This window comes from Telmatherina bonti (assembly GCF_933228915.1).
Source record: "Telmatherina bonti genome assembly, chromosome: 22".
Classification (NCBI taxonomy): domain Eukaryota; kingdom Metazoa; phylum Chordata; class Actinopteri; order Atheriniformes; family Telmatherinidae; genus Telmatherina; species Telmatherina bonti.
Window position 1 is genome coordinate 34077847 of NC_136631.1, and position 18730 is coordinate 34096576.

Consider the following 18730-nt stretch of genomic DNA (forward strand, 5'->3'; position numbering starts at 1 on the left):
AAAAACTACAACAATCAGCAATATTAAAGAATTGTGAGAATCACAATATAAATCGAATCGGCATTCAAAAAACCGGAATTGAATCGATTCGGGACAAAAGCATATCGTCACAGCCCAAGAACATAGGTTAAAAATAAAAGTAAAAACTAACCTAATTTGATTAGATTTGTTTAAACTTTCTTGTTATTACAAATATCTTGTGTTTTATTTTAAATTATCAAATAAATGCATTTTAAAAATGATTAAAATCCAGTGACAAGCCATCATTTGCTGTCTGAACTCGTCCTCTAATTGGCTCTGGCTCCCGTCACTCAAGTCTTCGCCCCGCCCATATCTATCTTGACAGCGAACATAAAAACGACGTGTAGCTCCGCCGTTTGTAACGACTCAGTGTTATACATCCGCGCTGTATATTCCTCATATATGTTGTTAATTAGTCATTTCAATGGCGTTTAATGGCCACCAACGCGACGATGATATTGTCGACGAAGACGAAACGCCCATGAAGCAGCCGCGGTCCAACAAGGAGATGCCCGGTTACTTCAGAAACGACCCCCAAAATGAGGCTGCCGCGCCCGCTGGCAGAGCCGCATCCGAGCGGCGGACGTCCAACTCGACGCCGAGGCATCGGAAAGACTCGGTTAAGAAGACTAGGCCGCGTGGGTGTTAACGCTGCTAGCGTGGGCTTGGTGTATTTACTGGTTAAAGGGGGTTAAAGCTGCATGTATATAAAATTTTAAAAGGCGTTCCCATCACAAAAGATAGCCGGTGTTAAAACAGCTTTTTTGGGAAGAAAATACCGTAATATCATTTTATCTAAGAATCATTTAAGGTAGTGGATAGTGCAATGTTATGATAGGAAAACGATAATCAATATGGCATTGGCATTCAGTGTAATATCGATGGTTGTAGTAAATAGCCGGAATCTATTTTGCAACAAGATGGCGTTCGCGGCACACAAAGTACTGCTTCAAGAAATGAAGCCGCTTACCATTATGTGGGCCAACACATCAGCTTTGACTGCTCCTATTGTCACAAAGCATTAGCACACACATGCATTTATTACCTTTATCATAATGCATTTTTAAATGATTGTTATAGGAGTGTCAGTGTGCAGCTCTTTGCATCTGTCGTTTCATGCATTGCAGCATTTCCTTGGTTTGGGATGGATATTGGAGGTACCCTGGTGAAGTTGGTGTACTTTGAGCCAAAAGACATCACAGCAGAGGAAGAGCAGGAAGAGGTGGAGAACCTGAAGAGCATCCGGCGCTATCTGACCTCCAACACGGCTTATGGTAAAACTGGCATCAGGGATGTACATCTGGAGCTGAAGGACCTGACTTTATGTGGCAGGACGGGCAACTTGCACTTCATCCGCTTCCCCACTCATGACCTCCCAGCTTTCCTGCAGATGGGCCGCAACAAGCACTTCTCCAGCCTCCACACCACCCTCTGCGCCACTGGAGGGGGGGCATATAAGTTTGAGTCTGATTTTCGTACGGTAGGTCTACTGTTGTCTCACTCCAGCCAGCAAAACGAAGCGTAGAAATGGCACAACTGTGGTTATTACATGTTTACTGCATGCAGAACAGAAAAGTACTCGTAAAGAAAGGAGTAAATGGAGTATGAGGGCATTTAAGTCAAAGCATATAGATGTGATGTAACACTCCTATTGAATTGTCTCAAAACTTCCTGTTTTCAGAGCACCATATTTTCCCTCTTACCTCAGTTTCCTGCTTCTGTATTCAGACCAATTCCCCTTAGTTATATTCTTTTACCTCTAGCTTGTCTGAAAATATTTATTTTGAAACAGATGGCTGACCTGCAACTGCACAAGCTGGATGAGCTGGACTGTTTGATTCGGGGGGTGCTGTACATTGACTCGGTGATGTCCAGTGGCCCATCAGAGTGCTACTACTTTGAAAACCCCACAGACCCGGATCGCTGTGTCCAGAGGCCGTATACACTGGAGAATCCTTACCCTCTGCTGCTGGTCAACATTGGCTCTGGTGTCAGTATCCTGGCCGTCTACTCGGAGAACAACTACAAACGAGTTACTGGGACCAGGTAATAATAAGCTCAAGTTCACCAAGTTCTGTCAGTGGAAAGTAACCCAGTAACCTCTGTCCATGCGTGGATCCCATTGAATACCTCTGCTGAAACCAGTATATGTCATTATATTAACAAAATAAAAATTAATTCAGCAGTTACTAATTAATTTATATATTAAATTAATGGAGATCAATATCAGTTTTTAATTAAATGCTACATAAGTTTGAAAATCTTATATTTTTGTCAGATAAAACAAGGAAATACAAACTGACAGGCATGTAGGGGAGTCCTCCAAATGAGGAAAATAATCTGTTGGTAATTTTACACATGGCGTTGGTGTGAATCTAAATAGGCAAGATGGACTTACTGTGTATTAAGCCATACTGGACACGGTAACAATTCAAAACTGCCATGTAGTGAAAAGTTAATCAGATATTGATAATGTGCCTTTGTACATCAGTAATGGCACATTTATGTGTTTAAGCTACCTGGATGAAAGACTTTCAACTCTTTCCAGTGCATTTGATATAGCTTATTTCCCATGTGCACACTGAAAGATATGTTATGTCTAATGGAAGAGGTGTAGGGGTTCTGCCTGCTTGGCATGGATGCATCATGTCTCGTTTTATTCAAGAAAGTCTGATGCTGGTCTGTAAATGGCACTATATTGCTAAAAGTATAGGGACACACCCCTAAAAATCAATGAATTCAGGTCTTTAAAGATCCAGATTGAGCTGCTCAGAGTGCTAACTTACACACGATTTTACACTTTGTGATGAATTGGAGTAGAGACTGAACCGGGCCTTCTTGTCAAACATCTATGCCCCAAAAAAAAAAAAAAAAATGTATGTGTGTGTGTATATATATATATATATATATATATATATATATATATATATATATATATATAATCTGTTGAAAAAGCTTTCAAAGCAATGTAATAATAATAATAATAATAGTAAGTAAGTAAATTTTATTTATATAGCACCTTTCACAGACAGAAGTCACAAAGTGCTTCACAAAAAAGCAAAATACAAAAATAAAATACATATAAAAAGATACAACAAAAACACTGTATATAAAAATAGACACAGAAACTGCTGGTCATAACACCCCTAATCTACACAGCTGGGTATGCCTGCCGAAACAAGAAGGTTTTAAGATTGCACTTAAACACATCAACAGACTCAAGCGAACGTAGGGAGGGTGGAAGATCATTCCAGAGCCTCGGCGCAACAACCTGAAAAGATCGGTCTCCTCGGGTCCTAAAACGAGAACGAGGGACCATGAGTAAGTTTTGATCCAACGATCTCAACCTCCGCATGGGGGTATATGGACACAACAAGTCTCTTCAGTAGGAGGGGGCCTGGCCACGCAAGGCTCTAAAAGTGAGCACCAGGATTTTGAAATTCACACGAAGAGACAGGGAGCCAATGGAGAGTTTTCAGAATTGGCGTGATATGAGCCCTTCGGTTGCATCGAGTCAGCAACCGCGCAGCAGAATTTTGGACCTGCTGCAGACGAGACAACTCTTTTTTGTTTAGACAAGAAGACAAACCGTTACAATAGTCTAAACGAGAAGACACAAAGGCGTGGATAATCATCTCAAGCTCACCTTTGGATACCATTGTTCTAAGTTTAGAGATTTTACTCAGCTGAAAGAAACAATTTTGAGTGAGCTGCTTTGAGTGATGCTGTAATGACATTTCCTTGTCGAAAATTACTCCCAAGATTTCTGAGACTTGACTTACAAGACAAGATAATAATAATAACGCATTTTATTTAAAAGCGCCTTTCAAGTCACTCAAGGACACTGTACAATAAAAACAGGCATTAAAACAATAAAAACAACATAGAACTGTGGGACGGGGTGATTACAGGGAGTATGCTTTCTTGAACAGGTGTGTTTTGAGGATGGATTTAAACAGTCAGTGTCTGACTTTCACTGGTTTAATTCAATAGATTTTTTATTTATTATTTAATTTTTATCTGATTAATTTATTTCTGACCATTGTGACTTTTTTTTTTTTTTTTCATTGACCGAAGGATAACAACAATTTATTGCACGCGTGTTTGGTGTATGTTTCAAGATGTGCTGAACTCTCAGGAACCATAGCACAGCACTTGCCGAAAAACTGCCACATGCACACAGCTGCTGTGTTGATGTTGCTGCCGGTCAGAGGAGCCGATAAGTTATCTTTTGATGCAGGATGAATATTTGCTCCGACTTTTCTAATTGCAGACACAAGTTAAATGTGAGTGATGTTTGTAAGTTTCAGCTTTTTATTGGATTTGTTGTGTAATCTAAAATTAGCCGTACATCTCGACCTCTTTTACCCCATCTTCCTCTTCATCTTTGTGTTTTTTTTCCCCACATCATCAGTAATCATTAAGTAAATAAAATGTGACTGCTCTAAATATGTCATTATCACGCCTGAATGATCACCATGATGTTTACCTGGATACATACACATCAGCGGTCTGTCTTTATGTTTTTATTGACAGAGAAATTCAACCGTTTGCATTTTTAAGAGTATTTCATTAGAGCACCGTCCATCCAGACTTTCCCGCTCTGTAGTTTCTCTTTTTTTTCTCCTTCTTCTTGTGTGGTTTCTGGGGACTCTGAATGGAGCCTTCCTTGTTATCATAATGGCCCTCCTGTTTTCTATGCTGGGAAATAAGAAAAGCTTCCTGTTCTTGGATGAAGAGTTTGGTCGTTGTTGTCTGACCTGTTGTTCTGTGTGTGTTGACAGCCTCGGTGGCGGGACCTTCCTCGGCCTGTGCTGCCTGCTGACTGGCTGCTCTACTTTCGAAGAAGCCTTGGAAATGGCTTCTCAAGGGGAGAGCACGCGCGTGGACAAGCTGGTTCGGGACATCTATGGAGGAGACTATGAGAGGTTTGGGCTGCCAGGCTGGGCTGTGGCCTCAAGGTGCGGTTTACAGCTGCTACTTTTGTTCATAATGTTGAGATGGATTCCAGCCTTAACGGCGCTTCAGTGCAACAAAGTCAAATAAACTCCACTTGTAGCCCCAGGGTGCAAAAACATTCTTCTATGAATGTAGACTTTCCGTTGTAAACAGATTGAAGCTTCAAGGTTTACTCTGAACTATTCTGTTGTTTTTAAGATTAGCGTCACAATGTTTTAACACAAGTCTACTTAAAATTAACGTACAGGAGAGTCACTGAAGTGAAACTACTTCTGATTTGGTAGTTTTGGCAATATGATGTCGAAGGAAAAGAGGGAGTCGGTGTCTAAAGAGGACCTGGCCAGGGCAACGCTTGTCACCATCACCAATAACATCGGCTCCATCACCAGAATGTGTGCTCTCAATGAGGTGAGTCAAAGCTGTGAGGTGTGGTTTTAGTTTTTTTCTTTTTTATAATTTTGCATTGAAGGAAAGAAAGGCTTTTGTATCTTGCAACTCCTCTAACCCGGCTCTGAGAGCAAATCCAGACCTCTAGGGTCACTGTCCTGCAGGTTTTTTACATCTTTCCCTGCTGCAACACACCTGAAATGTCATAAAGAGGCTTATGCAAGCCTCAACCACAAACTTTTGGAGATCCTTTTGACTTGAATCAGCTTTATCGGAGCAGGGAAACATCTAAAACCTCTGATTTTGACCCAGGATCTTTACGGTGATCCATGCTTAAAACCCTTTACCAGGCTAGCTTTCCGTTTGGGCTTGAACACCTTTATGTTGTGGCATCTTCCTGCCACTTGGGAGCACTGTTGGAAATGCGCTCTGCTGTGGAAAAGACAGAAGTTTAATTTGACAAAGGCCTTTTTTATGGCAGAGTAAATTAATATCGTTTATGCATGCACTAAGTTAAATAGAAGTTCATGATTTTTCATTTGATTGCTTGAAAATACTTTGATCTTTAGTTCTGTCAGGATAAAGTACTCCTCCGTCTTGTTTCCTCTTTGCGTTCAGCCTCTTTACGGTGCTGCCTTGTGGCGTCTTGATCAAGCAGCATTGTACAGGGCTATGAAGGCGTCGGGGAGGTAAACGTCAAACCCTGCGGCCGTCTTCTTCAGCCCACTTTCATTCCATAAAACTAACTGCACTTCCTGCTAGTAAAGCAGAAAAATGGGGATTTAAATGTTGGCATTTCTTACCATATCCCTGTTTAAGCCCACTTTTTATGTTTTCGGCTCAGAACATTGAAAGAGTGGTGTTTGTTGGGAACTTCCTACGAGTAAACACCCTCTCTATGAAGCTCTTAGCCTACGCCATGGACTACTGGTCCAAGGGCCAGCTCAAGGCTCTGTTTCTACAACATGAGGTAAGCAGTGAGTTGTCTCCCCTCAGACCCCACACCTGCAGATTCTTTCACTGACGTGTTCAGTTGTTTCTAACGTTGTCTTTTTGCTGTCTGCAGGGTTACTTTGGTGCAGTCGGAGCCCTGTTAGAACTTCTGCATCCATCATAATCCATCTTAACTACAGCTGAAGAAGTATCTGTCTATCTGCTGCTAAGACCAGAAGCACTTTAGACTGTTAGGAATCATTTCTGCGATGGCGTGTTAACGGTAAATCTCGGGTTATTGGAGGCACATATGCAGCAGTCTTGGGAGGTTCTCAGAAACCTGGTTAAGATGGTGAAGTTTTTCCGTACGTGTGCTTTTGTGGTCAGTGGATGGAAGTCTATTGCCTGCCTTGAAAGCTTGTGCGGCAGATCTAACAAATGTATTGTTCTCAAGACTCTGCAGGAGTGAGTCGCATTGGGTCTGAACCATCTGAAAGGAAATTCACCAGGGTTGCCTGAAATACTTTACCTAAAAAGTACTAGTTGTCAGGTGGTCTTATGACTGTCTTTACCCCTCAGTGGGTATCGGGTTCTGGGCCAAATATGTTTTTAAAGTACGTTGAACTGTTACTTTAACCCAGTGAAGGTACTCTGTGGATGTAAGGCATCTTGTTGGTTTTCTCACAAGAACAATCCTTATTTTTTTAAATAATCATTTGAGAAGAGGAGAAACTTTAAAACTTAAAGTTAAAACTTTAATAAATGACCCCAAAATAAGAAATTTTCTATTTTCAGTTGACTTGTTTATTAATCAACTAGCAGTTTGAGCTCCTCATTGTTGTTCTAAAATGATTGTAATTAAATCTTAAAGAGTTAATATGATTCATATTTGATTATTCATATAAAAAAAAAAAAGGCATCATCATGCTAGTTGTTCTGGGGTTTAAAACCTTTAAACACTGCATCATTTTCACCCTCTCCCTACTTTACTTTTTGAGGAATTGATCGCCACTATCTGCTTCAAGGGTTTTGGATACATTACCACTTATTTTAGCAGTGAGAAACAAAACTTTGTTACTGTTACAGAATGTATAACTTTTATTTACTTTGTACTTTCCTCAATGAAGAATTAATATCTTGCTGTTCTAATGCTTTTTCTTATTGAAATCTCAGTGCTTGTAAACTTGGTTGATATATCAGGAAGTCTGCAGTCCGCTTAAAGTGCCCTCAAGCCAGTGCTTCGTCATACTGTAGGAAGAAATCAGAGCAAGCAATCAGACAGACATTCATAGATATGCAGAGACAATCTAGGTCCAAATAATGGGGCTGCTGCACAGAATTTCCTCCGATCAAAACAAAACAGAAAACTTCTGAAGAAACAACGGAGGTGTAAAATGTGAGACCCAAGCGTTTTCTGTTGGTGGTCAGTATGGACTCTGATGCAGGTGTTTGTCCGGTTCCATGTGATTCTTATCCGTCCCATTTTAACACCATCTGTCCATAAATCAGTCCATTAATGATTACAGGGACCATAATAAATTACAAACTCATTCATAATCTGTTTCAGTCACTACAGATATTTCATCTGTAAACTACACAGTTAGTTGGTTTTTTCAAGTGCCTGTCATGTTTTCTGTAGAGTCTGATGAAGATTTTTTTTTTAAATGAATCAAACTTGTTTTCCTGCTGTTAACTTGTATGATGCAATAGGAAACTTTCTATTGTTTTTCTAACTGAGCACTGGTAAATTTCTTATTGAATTTCCCTAATAAATATAATCTCTACATACGTTTCTTGGTGTTTGTCGCCTTTTTTTATGCTCAGAACTTGTGAAAGAGGCAATAATTCATATTTTGACGTTAGACCTGCAAAGTCAGGTTTGTAGAAGTTAATTTAATTTTCATACATTTTACATGGAGTAATTAAACCTGTGGTGCCAGATTCTGTTATCCATCAATATAATTACTCTTCAGAGTGGAGAAATTTCAGTTTAAATGTCATTACATGAATTTATTTTACTACCTGGCAGCTGTTAGGTGAGAGATGGGGGGGGGGGAATTATGAAGTTACATTCTAGTTTATAGGATAGTTCTAAATAAAACAATCATTGTAAAGCATCACCGAGTATTTGCTTCTGCAAACTTAAACTTAATTATACTGCAGAGTTTTTCTTTTTACAGATTTCATGCATCATTTAAATGTGCTGCTTTTCAATCATCAGTGCCTGAGTCCAACTCCCAGACAAAACTTCCCTCAAATCGTATCTAGAGCATTATTTAATAAGTCAAAAGCATTGCCTTTCTAGCAGCAGAAACTGATACAAAACAATAATAATGAATGTAGGCATCGGCTGGATCAGATATGTTTTGGTTAATCGTGAGAAACTAAGAAAAAAAAAAAAATAGTGACACTGAAGTGTGCTTTTGTGGTTAAAATAGACTGTTTTGGATATTTTTCAGTTGAACTAATGTGATAAAAGGTAATTGTTTATCAGATGTCAATAGTTTTGATTGGAAGGAAAACATGAACAGACATATGCTATAAAATATTCATACGTTCAAATAAAAATTAGTTTTAATCAGAGGAACTATCAAAGCAACTCTGAAGGTGGTTTATTCCAGCTATTTTAATATATTGCGGTAAATCGAGCCACCCACAAAGATTGCTTGTTTATTGAAAAAAAGTAGCTAAGTAAACTTTTTAAATCCATCTAGTGAAGTTGATCAAAATATGTATAAATAAACAACCTTTTTTTTTTTTTAAATTTACATGAATGTCTTTTCATGAATTATTTATCAAATCAGATTAAAATAAATAGTTTTTGTCAAGAACAGACCATAAACATTTGAAGTATTTTGGATCCTTGTATTCTGCTCTACTATGGAGTCAAGTTGTACTGAGTTAAATATGGGCACTAAGTAAACAGGGGACAGAATTCAATATGACACCTACTGACAACCTGGACACACCAAGCACTTATTGTGTCGCTATTTATTTATTTTACTGTAATTATTTACAAACAGTTGAAAAGTTTCGCTTTGGGAAGGTGATAGGTGGATGTTATTCTTTGTTATCCCCGATGAAAGCGAAATAGTGCATCTGTAAATGTTCATTCTTCCTTCTTCTGCTTTTTAAACATTTACCTCCCCAAAGGGTTACAAGTCTCGCTTCTCTACGTAAAGTTGACTTTTTCACGGTCTGGTGGGAAACTGGTGAGGCTGCAGAATGAAGCAGAGCTGTGTGTTGGACAGAAAACCATTTGCAGTGACTGGAAAAGTGCGGTTTTCCACGCGCACGTGCGCTTCCACTGGAACCTATGGCTTCCCGTGAAACGATCAAAATTCACGTTTTTTCTTTTAACGTTTCGTAAGTTCAGGATAGACTGTTACAAAACTATCCATGAAAAGAGTTAGTGTCTTTCCAGGGAATAAATCCAGCCCCCTCTGGTCTTGCAACCTCCTCCTCCTCCTCCTCAGTGAAAGCTGCACAGCTGGCAATTTACTGACTAAAGAACATCGTAAGAAGTAATTTCCGCAAATTGTAACCGCTTTGATTGAAGACATGGACTAGAATTGAGATGATCTTTTAAGGGATTTATGGTAAAAACTTGTGAATTGATCAGGTTTTAGAGCCAGATCCCCCCTCTCCACTGGAACCGCTATAACCTCCTCATACTGGCATTATAAGGTAAGAAGACACATTATCGTTTTGTTCTCTGACTTTTAGAGGATGTATGATAGAAGCAAAACTGGGCTTTTCTGCAATATAAGTTGGTAAACAGGTTTGTAAGTAATATGTGACAAGCTAACTTTGATGCAGAAATCTTTAATTTAGCATTAGAAATAAACATCATGCTGTCACACAAGGTTGAGTTAAGTCTGCAGAAGTATTTCATGATGAAAATCTGGCTGATGTAGATCATGTGTTTCATCAGTTTTAGGCTGAATGTGGATCTTCATGGTGTAATAACTTTATCAAACCTGAGTTTATGGATAATAAATGGGTTTTCCAGTGTGTGAGTTTTTCCACAGCAGCTAAAATCTTTTAGCAGTATAAGTTTCTTTTCAGGAATTTATATCTGGACGTTGCCTGACATTTATAAACCAGAGGCTCAGCTTATCCCTCATTGTTCTTAGTTTCTTCCATTGTCTGTTCACCTCCCTGTGGTGTGACTCATGTTTATAGTTATAAAGTTTCCCCAAGTTCCTCTGAGGTCAACAACACACCACAACACAGGATGAAAATCTGTTTTTGATGCCTGGTTAGTATAACCCCCAGTTTTTGTCCACAAAACCAAAAAGATCTCTGGTAGTGATTAGCAATTAGGTCTGTATGTGGAAGCACGGGGCCGTGATGATTCAGGAAACTGGAGCCCTTCAGGACCTGATCCATGAGCACATTGGTATGAAGAGTGACTGCTTTGGTTTGGGTTGAGAGGAAGGGAGACAGTTTTGTGGGAAAGGAAGCTGGTTACACTAAGCTTGGATACAAGCCACTCTCTGATCACTGATATAAAACTCACTGAACTCCACCTCGATTTGTACAAGAAAATAACACAATCGCGGAAAACGGCTTCATTTCTGATCATCTCAGAACAACCTCATCAATGAACAGTTAGTTATATACACATGTGTTAAACCACATACACACTTGCTGATATTTATACACTGATATTACCACAGATAACAAAGACTTTCACATTCCAGTAATGTTAATGGGAACAGCACAATAACATCTAATCTGACTGCCTGTACATAATTTAACAAAAACTTCACTATCTCTGTACTGATGTCAGAAATGCCGTTTGTGAAGGGATTAAAGAAGGTAAATGCTTTGATATTGCTTCAGTTAAAACAGCAGACTGTTCCACAGCGCAATAACAAATACAGACTTGGAAAAACTTCTCCTGTACGGCCGTTCACTGCAAGAAAAATCTATTTACTTTCTTTTAGGAAGTATCTATGCAGGATACAATGCAAACCTTACTCTGATTTAAAGTTAAAAACTAAATAGTTTTGCTGCTTAGTTATAATAAAGCAGGTTGGTGCAGTCAGATTTTATCAAATGATGACATCCAGGTTAATTTCCTATAACTCAACATTGCTGAATGTCTCTGAAGCAGCTTTAAAGGCTAATTGAAAAGGCAAATCCACCGTATTTATATGTCTTTATGAGTATAAGAGATCATGTTTTTGCTACAGCAGGTTATTATTAAAAATCACATTATCAGAATACTTTTTTTGGCATTTACATTCATTTTTCTTTCTTTTCTTAATATTTTAACTAGGGATGCACTGATATCAATACCAGTATCGGTACCAGCTCAATACCAAGCGTGTGTACCGACACGACAACCGATACCCGATACCACACTAGTCAAGTCAGCGCAAATGTGTTTGATGACATGCTTCAGACATGTTTTAAAAGAAATAAATGCCTTGAATGTTAAAATGTGACATTTTTTTTGTTTCACTAAAAGCTGGATCTTTGTTTCAAAACCACACATTTATAGTTGTATTTATAGTTGTATATAGTTGGGCGGCTGTAGCTCAGGAGGAAGAGCAGTTGTCCTTCAACTGGTAAGTTGAGGGATCAATTCCAGGCTTCCCCTGAAATGCCAAAGTGTCCTAGGGCAAGACACTGCCCCCCAATGTGCCTATCAGGGAATGAGTGTGTAGAATGAGTGTGTGTGAATGGGTGAATGTGACAAGTAGTGTAAAGCACTTTGAGTGGTCTGTATGACTATAAAAGCGCTATAGAAGTACAAGTCCATTTACCATTTAGGTAAAATGTCCCAAATCAAGATAAAACTTGTTATCTGTAATGTTATTATATTTGTATTGGTGAGGTAACTTCAGAAAGGATGGGTCATTTATTACAACCTAATGAGATCTTACACAGTTATAACAGCAGTAATAACCATAGTCACAATAATGTTCACATAAACAGATTTGGTATCGGCAAACATCGGTATTGGGAGATATTCAAATTTCAGATATCGGTATCGGATCGGAAATCCCAAAAAGTGGATCATTGGATTCCGGATTTCAACAGTTTAGCTGTTTTATCTGCTGCAGGAAATCTCATCTGTACTATCAGTCAAGTTCAGACAGAAATATACATTTTAAAAAGGTTTAAGATGCAGAACATGATGAAATACGGAGCTTAAGACATGACAGCTCTCCAAAAAAGACCCAACAAAGGCCCAGATCTTTTCAAGGTTTGTGTGTAATAAAATGTGTGCAAGCTCACTGCAGATGCAAATAAAGTACAAACTGATTTACTAACCGCGCACACTGAGGGTTGTGTCTTATAAGGAGGCAAAATAGCACTTCTGCATCCCGTTACTATCTGATCATCAATGAATATGCAATTTTTTTTCAAATAAATGAAACTAATCCATTATAAATCTTTCTCATTTTTATTGTTTTTATTGATCTTTTTACTTTTCTTCTTGGGCATTATAGCAGCAGAATGATGGTCTGACTACTGTGTTGGTTTTTTTCCTAATTGAAATCAAGAAAAATGATGTGCAAATACAAAGTTTTATACATTTATTTTGTTTTTAATCTACAAAAATAATATTGTAGAATCGTGAGAATCGCAATTTAAATTGAATCTGCATCCAAAAGATCGGAATCGAATCGAACTGGGACAAAAGCATATCGTCACAGCCCTACTATATAGGGTGTTCACACGCTGTTTTGTGTGTGTTGGGTGGTGAAAATGTAAACAATATTAATTTAGCAGCCGCAATGTGATCTGTCAATCCTCAAATTTGTTGATAGAAACTGTTTATATTTAACATGTTTCAAAAGGACGTGCAAACAGTCTGTGCATCGAAGGCAAGGAGATGCTACGTTTTTCACCCTTGTGTGAATATTGTTAGGATGAACAAGGAAACTGCCATCAAAACATATGGCCTATCCAGCATTTTGGAGCTGTTGGAGGAAGTCAGAATGGATTTGGAAAGGAGTCATGCATACCAAATGACAGATATTAAATGTCACATCTGGGATCCCACCTGATGTGCTATTCAAGTCTGAAATGCCACGTGTTGCTGAATGCTCGTGGTTATTAGGTTTCCACGCACTCAGCAGTCATTAATTGAGACCAGACACATTTTTAAAAAAAATTTTGTTAGGTTTTCTATAATAGGAGCAAATGATTGCGCCCATGAGGAAAATATCTCAGGTGTGGTCGTGATTGTTTTATTTCCATAAAACAGTCTTCTGTTCTCCAAGCTGTGAGCGGGTGAGGTTTTAGACGGCTGGTTTGTAGGTGGGTCAATATATGAAATTAGGCTTATATTAGTAACAATAGTCGGTATCATATTCATTCATGTTTTCTTTGTTTTTAAGGTGACAGTGCATACACCCTACCTCCCCACTTGTTACATTATGTCTTTTTTTTTTGTTCACCTTCTAATGAAATGTCATCGTTTTATTTGTTCACATTGTTTTACTGAAAGTATTAACTCTTTCATAAATTTGCTCCCATACAACGTTTCTTTGTGTGGCAGTCAGATTTCTTTGCTGTAGGTCTTGTTTCCTCTCCAAAGTCCCCATGCTGCAAACCACGTCCAAAAGTCTCATTTAAATAGAGTCTCAAACACGTTTGCACCTGCCGCCCATTGACTCGATCACTCTTAAACCACCTTTAAACCGTATTTCAGCCCTCTTAAAAAGATGACAACTTGCAAATTGGGATCTTTGTCGATCTGATGCAAAGCGTGTCAAATCAGACTCAGATGATGTAGGCAGCCTCAGACTGTGTGTTAAAAAGGCTAACTTAAATTTGTGGTTCCTGTTCACACATATCACACTACTTTATTTGTGAATGTGATGGAATAACCTGTCTCCACCCCACTCACTTATAGAAATGTAACCTCAAAGTTATCAATAGCAGGTCTATGTGGTGTCCACTAACAACCACCTTCATCCATACAAGCAGGTTTAAGAGCGTGTACTGAAGGCCTTTGAGGAAAAATTGGTTAAATATATGTGTGGATGTTGACACATAGTTAAAAAATGTTTAACCCTTTATTGGGCACTAAATGAAATACCATGAAATTAGATATTTTAACCTGATATAGTCCTTCTGGTATGTAACAAGACCTCCATTCTGTGTTACATTAACAAAAAAATAGTTTCATGCGGAATATGAAAGAAAAAGTGATCAAAAATAGTCACTTGCCCCATAAAGGGGTTAATTCTGTTTTCCATTCGAAGAAAAATAAACAAATAGACAGAAAGTTTTAAATATTAGCATTAATTTAGCTTTTGTAAGTAGCATCATTGTCAGCCAAGGCCTACATATTTTACATTTTTTCCTCTTATCCCCCCTCAAAAACACATAAACAGTGGCCAGATGTTTTAGATTAAACCACTAAAGTGGCTCTGCACACTTCCATGATCGCAAATCCATGTGGTAGCCATACTTCTGACTTCAAATCCATCTTTTACTTTTGCCATATGTTCACAAACAAAAACAAATATAAAGTTTCTGCAGCATTTGGCATCACTTCATGGTCCAAAGTTTGCTCAAATTCCTTTGCAGCACAATCTGATTTCTGTCTTCTGCCCCTTAAAAGACACCAGAAAGCTGAAGATTACACACATGGAGATAAATGATAAATATCCCCAAAAAATGTGGTGCTTTTGTATTTTTACATTTTGTTAAAGGGGTTTAAAAAATAACCTTTTTTTTTTTTTATGGGTCGGGACTTTATTGGTTAAGGTGTAAAAGAAATGTGAATGAAACTCTAAACTCCTCTCCTGTCATGTAAAAGGGCAAATATGTGTCATTACGCTCATCTTGACATTGTTGTTTTCTTTTCCTCACATCCAGCTAAAATAATGGAGAAGTCGAGACGCAGGCAGCAGTTAGCGTTCAGCCTTCTGTTTGGCTTGTGGTTTCCTTGTTGTATAACCCAGACCACGCCGCCAAACAGAGCCACCCCAAAGCCATCGCCTCAGGCTCAGACTGAACAGCTCAGAGTCAGACTGGCTGGATACCCTCGAAAACACAACGAGGGGCGGGTAGAGCTTTTCTACAAGGGAGAGTGGGGGACCATCTGTGACGATGACTTCTCCATAACCAACGCAAACGTCCTCTGTCGCCAACTGGGCTTCGTCTCAGCCACAGGATGGACCCACAGCGCCAAATATGGCAAGGGTCAAGGTAACTTTATTTTACGTAATCCTTATATTTTCTTGTCTGTCTTGTATATAGAATGTATTAATTTATCTTTCTTGACAGTGTTATGGATCTTTGATCAAAATAATCAATTGCCATAAAGTTTTGTTTTTAGAAAATGATCCTCAGAATAAAAACAAATAGAAATAGAAAGTAAGAAAAAGACTAGGTTGCGTTGACACTTGCAGGATGAGTGTTGTGGTTCGTTCCCAAGTGTCACTTCCCTGGATCCTCGCTGACTGTCTGGTGCCTACGCAGGAAAAATCTGGCTCGACAACGTCTTGTGTAACGGAGGTGAGAAGAGCATCGAGCTGTGCAGGTCTCGCGGCTGGGGCAACAGCGACTGTACGCACGATGAAGATGCCGGAGTTGTGTGCAAAGATGAGAGGATTCCTGGCTTTGTGGACTCCAATGTCATCGATGTAAGTTATAAAAATAAAATACAGCTAAGAGAGATTTTGTAATGATTAATGATTAATTTAGTAGCTTTTGAGTTTTTTTGAGTTGTTTGGCTAAAACTGGAGATAAAAACTGTTGCCTTGCAAACGTTGCTGATCAGCTCTGATATGTATCACGTCTGATTTGGTTCAAGCAGTAGCTTTAAACGTTTTTGTCTCAAAGTGATGGAAAATATCTCTTCTCTCCTACTAAACCTTGTCGTCTGGTTCTGATCATGTTGAAGGCTGTTACATCTGGACCGTGGAAAGTCAGGCATTTTTAATGTATCCTACAGATTTGTCAATAGGATAATTGGATAACAAGGACCCAGAGCTTTGTTTGCGGCTCAGCCCCATCATGTGTACTAACTGTAATTTTCTCCACATAAAAGCTGCTGTTCTTCAAATGCAAACAATAAATAGTCTGTAAAAGTTCTCTGTTTGTGCTGCTGGCTCCCATAGCTGAGAACCGCGTGATGCTGGCTGAGATATCTCCACCTGGATACTGTATTCCACACACACACAATTTGATTTATGTTTGTTATGCAGCCGAATAGTCCAGGGTGAACTAGGTTAGTCTGGTGCCTTGGCCCTGCAGACTTCGGGGAACAAATTAAATGATTGGAATTTGCATCTCTATTGAAAAAAAGGGGACCGTACAGAAAAGGTTTTATAAGCATAAGTGGGTGGATTTTTATCACCTCACTAAGACTGTGAGTGGGTCAAATGTGGCAGCCAAGCTTAAATCTGTGACTGCAGGCAGTTTTTTTCCAAAACAAACCACAGCGGAAGTCAGCCATCGCAAAGCTGGCAATTACTGGTAGTCACATTCAGCTCTCATTAGGGAGAGACTTAGATCTGAAATGACTTTTAGTTACAGCTGTAATTCACTGCCATCTGTGTATCTCATGCCAATGGGGAAAAAAAGAAGGAAACACTTCTGAACTCCCTGGCAACGTGCCTTTCCTTTCATCCCAAGAATTCAAACTGCTCAAACACTGAGCATTTAAAATACAGATCTATGGATAAAGTTAGAATTCTCTCCTCTGTCAGGCGCAAGTTGATGAGAACAAAGTGGAGGAGGTGCGACTCCGGCCTGTGGTGCCCATTGCCAAGAAGAAGATGCCCATCACTGAGGGTGTGGTGGAGGTGAAATACAAAGATGGGTGGGCACAGATCTGTGACGTTGGCTGGACAGTCAAAAACACCCATGTGGTCTGCGGCATGTTGGGATTCCCACATGAGAAGAAGGTCAACAAAAACTTCTACAAGTAAGTGACTGACTCAGACTAAAAAGCAGTCATTGATGTGGGTTTGGGAGGTCACACAAGTGGCTAACATAAATTGGACCCTGAGGAACTCAAAGGAAAACAAACTGTCATGAATGATGTGTTTTTTATGCTTTGTACTGTTTAAGAAACAGGTAGCAGTAGTATATATCAGATACTGGACTGGGAGTATAGGTACAGAATATGAGAAAATCAAAGGTCATCAAAAATTGCATTGGTATCTCATCACGCTGGACATTTATATTTACCGGTCGTACGTCCACATACTTGGCAGTGACCATATTTGTATCACCATTTTTTCTGTTGTGTCTGAATGAACAAATGACTGTGTGTGAAGTAAGAACCCTTTGAACCAGAGATCACCACCTCCGAACCTCTCTGGCCACTGTCCTCCACCTTTTAAACATTTCTTTGCTACAACACACCTGATTTAAATCAGTGGGCCTTTAAGACACATTATCATTTCTCTTTTTTTACCCCTTCCTTTACCCCATAATTTTCCTGCCCCTCATCGCTTAAAACAAAGTGATGAGGGGCTGGGAGTGAAAACATTCCCCTGTGAAACGAAATACCTCCCACTTTAGAACTATGCATAGTCAGAAGTAATTGCTAGTTGCTGTGTCAGACAAACCAACAAGTATCTATGACAACCAAATGGCAAACAAACCAATGACAAAAAAGATGTCACCTGCAGCTGTTGAGATATTCAGTTATTGTTTCAGTTACCTGTGCTTTGGGCAAATTTTTGCGTTTGTTTTTAGTAAGATGAATAAACAAAAGGAGATGTTATATTAAAGCGTTGTAATCCTCACTTGGAAGGCTATGCTGTTAAATAAACCAGTATTAGCAATATTAGCAAGCTAGCTAACTTTAACATAAATGTTAATGGCTGTGTCTGAATGTTCACACCATCACACCATTTTCTAGGGTTGTCTGAATGTCCAGAGAGAAAAAGTAATGCACTCAAATTCCATGGTAGACAGGTCAGTATAGACCACAACGCAATGCGGGCAAGAGCTAAAAAATAGCGTAAGTAACACGAATATAAAAGCAGGTTAAAAAAAACTGTAGATCATTCACTTTAAATTCTTATGTGTTTAATAAATGTGCAACAAAGAAAGGATAAAATACAATATATGAAAGTAAAATATTTTCACGAGTTTGGAATGGATTTGGAACGTGTTGCTATGGTGACACTCTGCAATCATGTGATCTGTGACAAGAAGAAAACAGCCAGCTTCTTCTCCGAATTACCAACAGAATGAGCGCACTATGTAGTCTGCATGAAAGTGTAACTCTATGTTGCAAATGAGGGTTTAGGGAACAGAGTGGACATTCGGACACAGCCATTGATTTGTGGTTAGTGACAATCTAATAGTTTTGCTAATAGCCGTATCGTGAACGGGGCCACAAGATGGAACAAAATTTTAAAAGAATTTTTACACTCCTAATGATGCTGGATATACATTTATGGAAGTCCTGTCTTCCCTCTGTCACCATCTTTGC

General features: G+C 39.0%; 2 protein-coding genes across 3 annotated transcripts in view; both read left to right on the forward strand.

Moving 5' to 3' along the window:
• The first annotated feature begins 385 nt into the window (after positions 1-385).
• pank2 (pantothenate kinase 2) lies at positions 386-8082 on the forward strand. 2 transcript variants are annotated; one of them, XM_079261798.1, is made up of 7 exons: positions 386-659; positions 1149-1501; positions 1814-2067; positions 4806-4982; positions 5265-5388; positions 6212-6337; positions 6434-8082. In XM_079261798.1, the coding sequence occupies exons 1-7, from the start codon at positions 446-448 to the stop codon at positions 6482-6484; spliced, it is 1299 nt and encodes a 432-aa protein (XP_079117924.1). In that variant the 5' UTR covers positions 386-445; the 3' UTR covers positions 6485-8082. The 2 variants fall into 2 exon arrangements, with proteins under 2 accessions (XP_079117924.1, XP_079117925.1); XM_079261799.1 differs by having other exon boundaries at positions 4806-4949.
• Positions 8083-9815: 1733 nt separating this feature from the next.
• loxl3b (lysyl oxidase-like 3b) overlaps positions 9816-18730 on the forward strand; it is a 33522-nt gene continuing 24607 nt past the window's right edge. The window contains exons 1-4 of the mRNA XM_079262265.1: positions 9816-9987; positions 15151-15483; positions 15757-15920; positions 16989-17206. Of these exons, the coding sequence (XP_079118391.1) occupies positions 15159-15483; positions 15757-15920; positions 16989-17206 (707 nt within the window). The 5' untranslated portion in view covers positions 9816-9987; positions 15151-15158. The remainder of the gene's footprint in view (positions 9988-15150; positions 15484-15756; positions 15921-16988; positions 17207-18730) is intronic.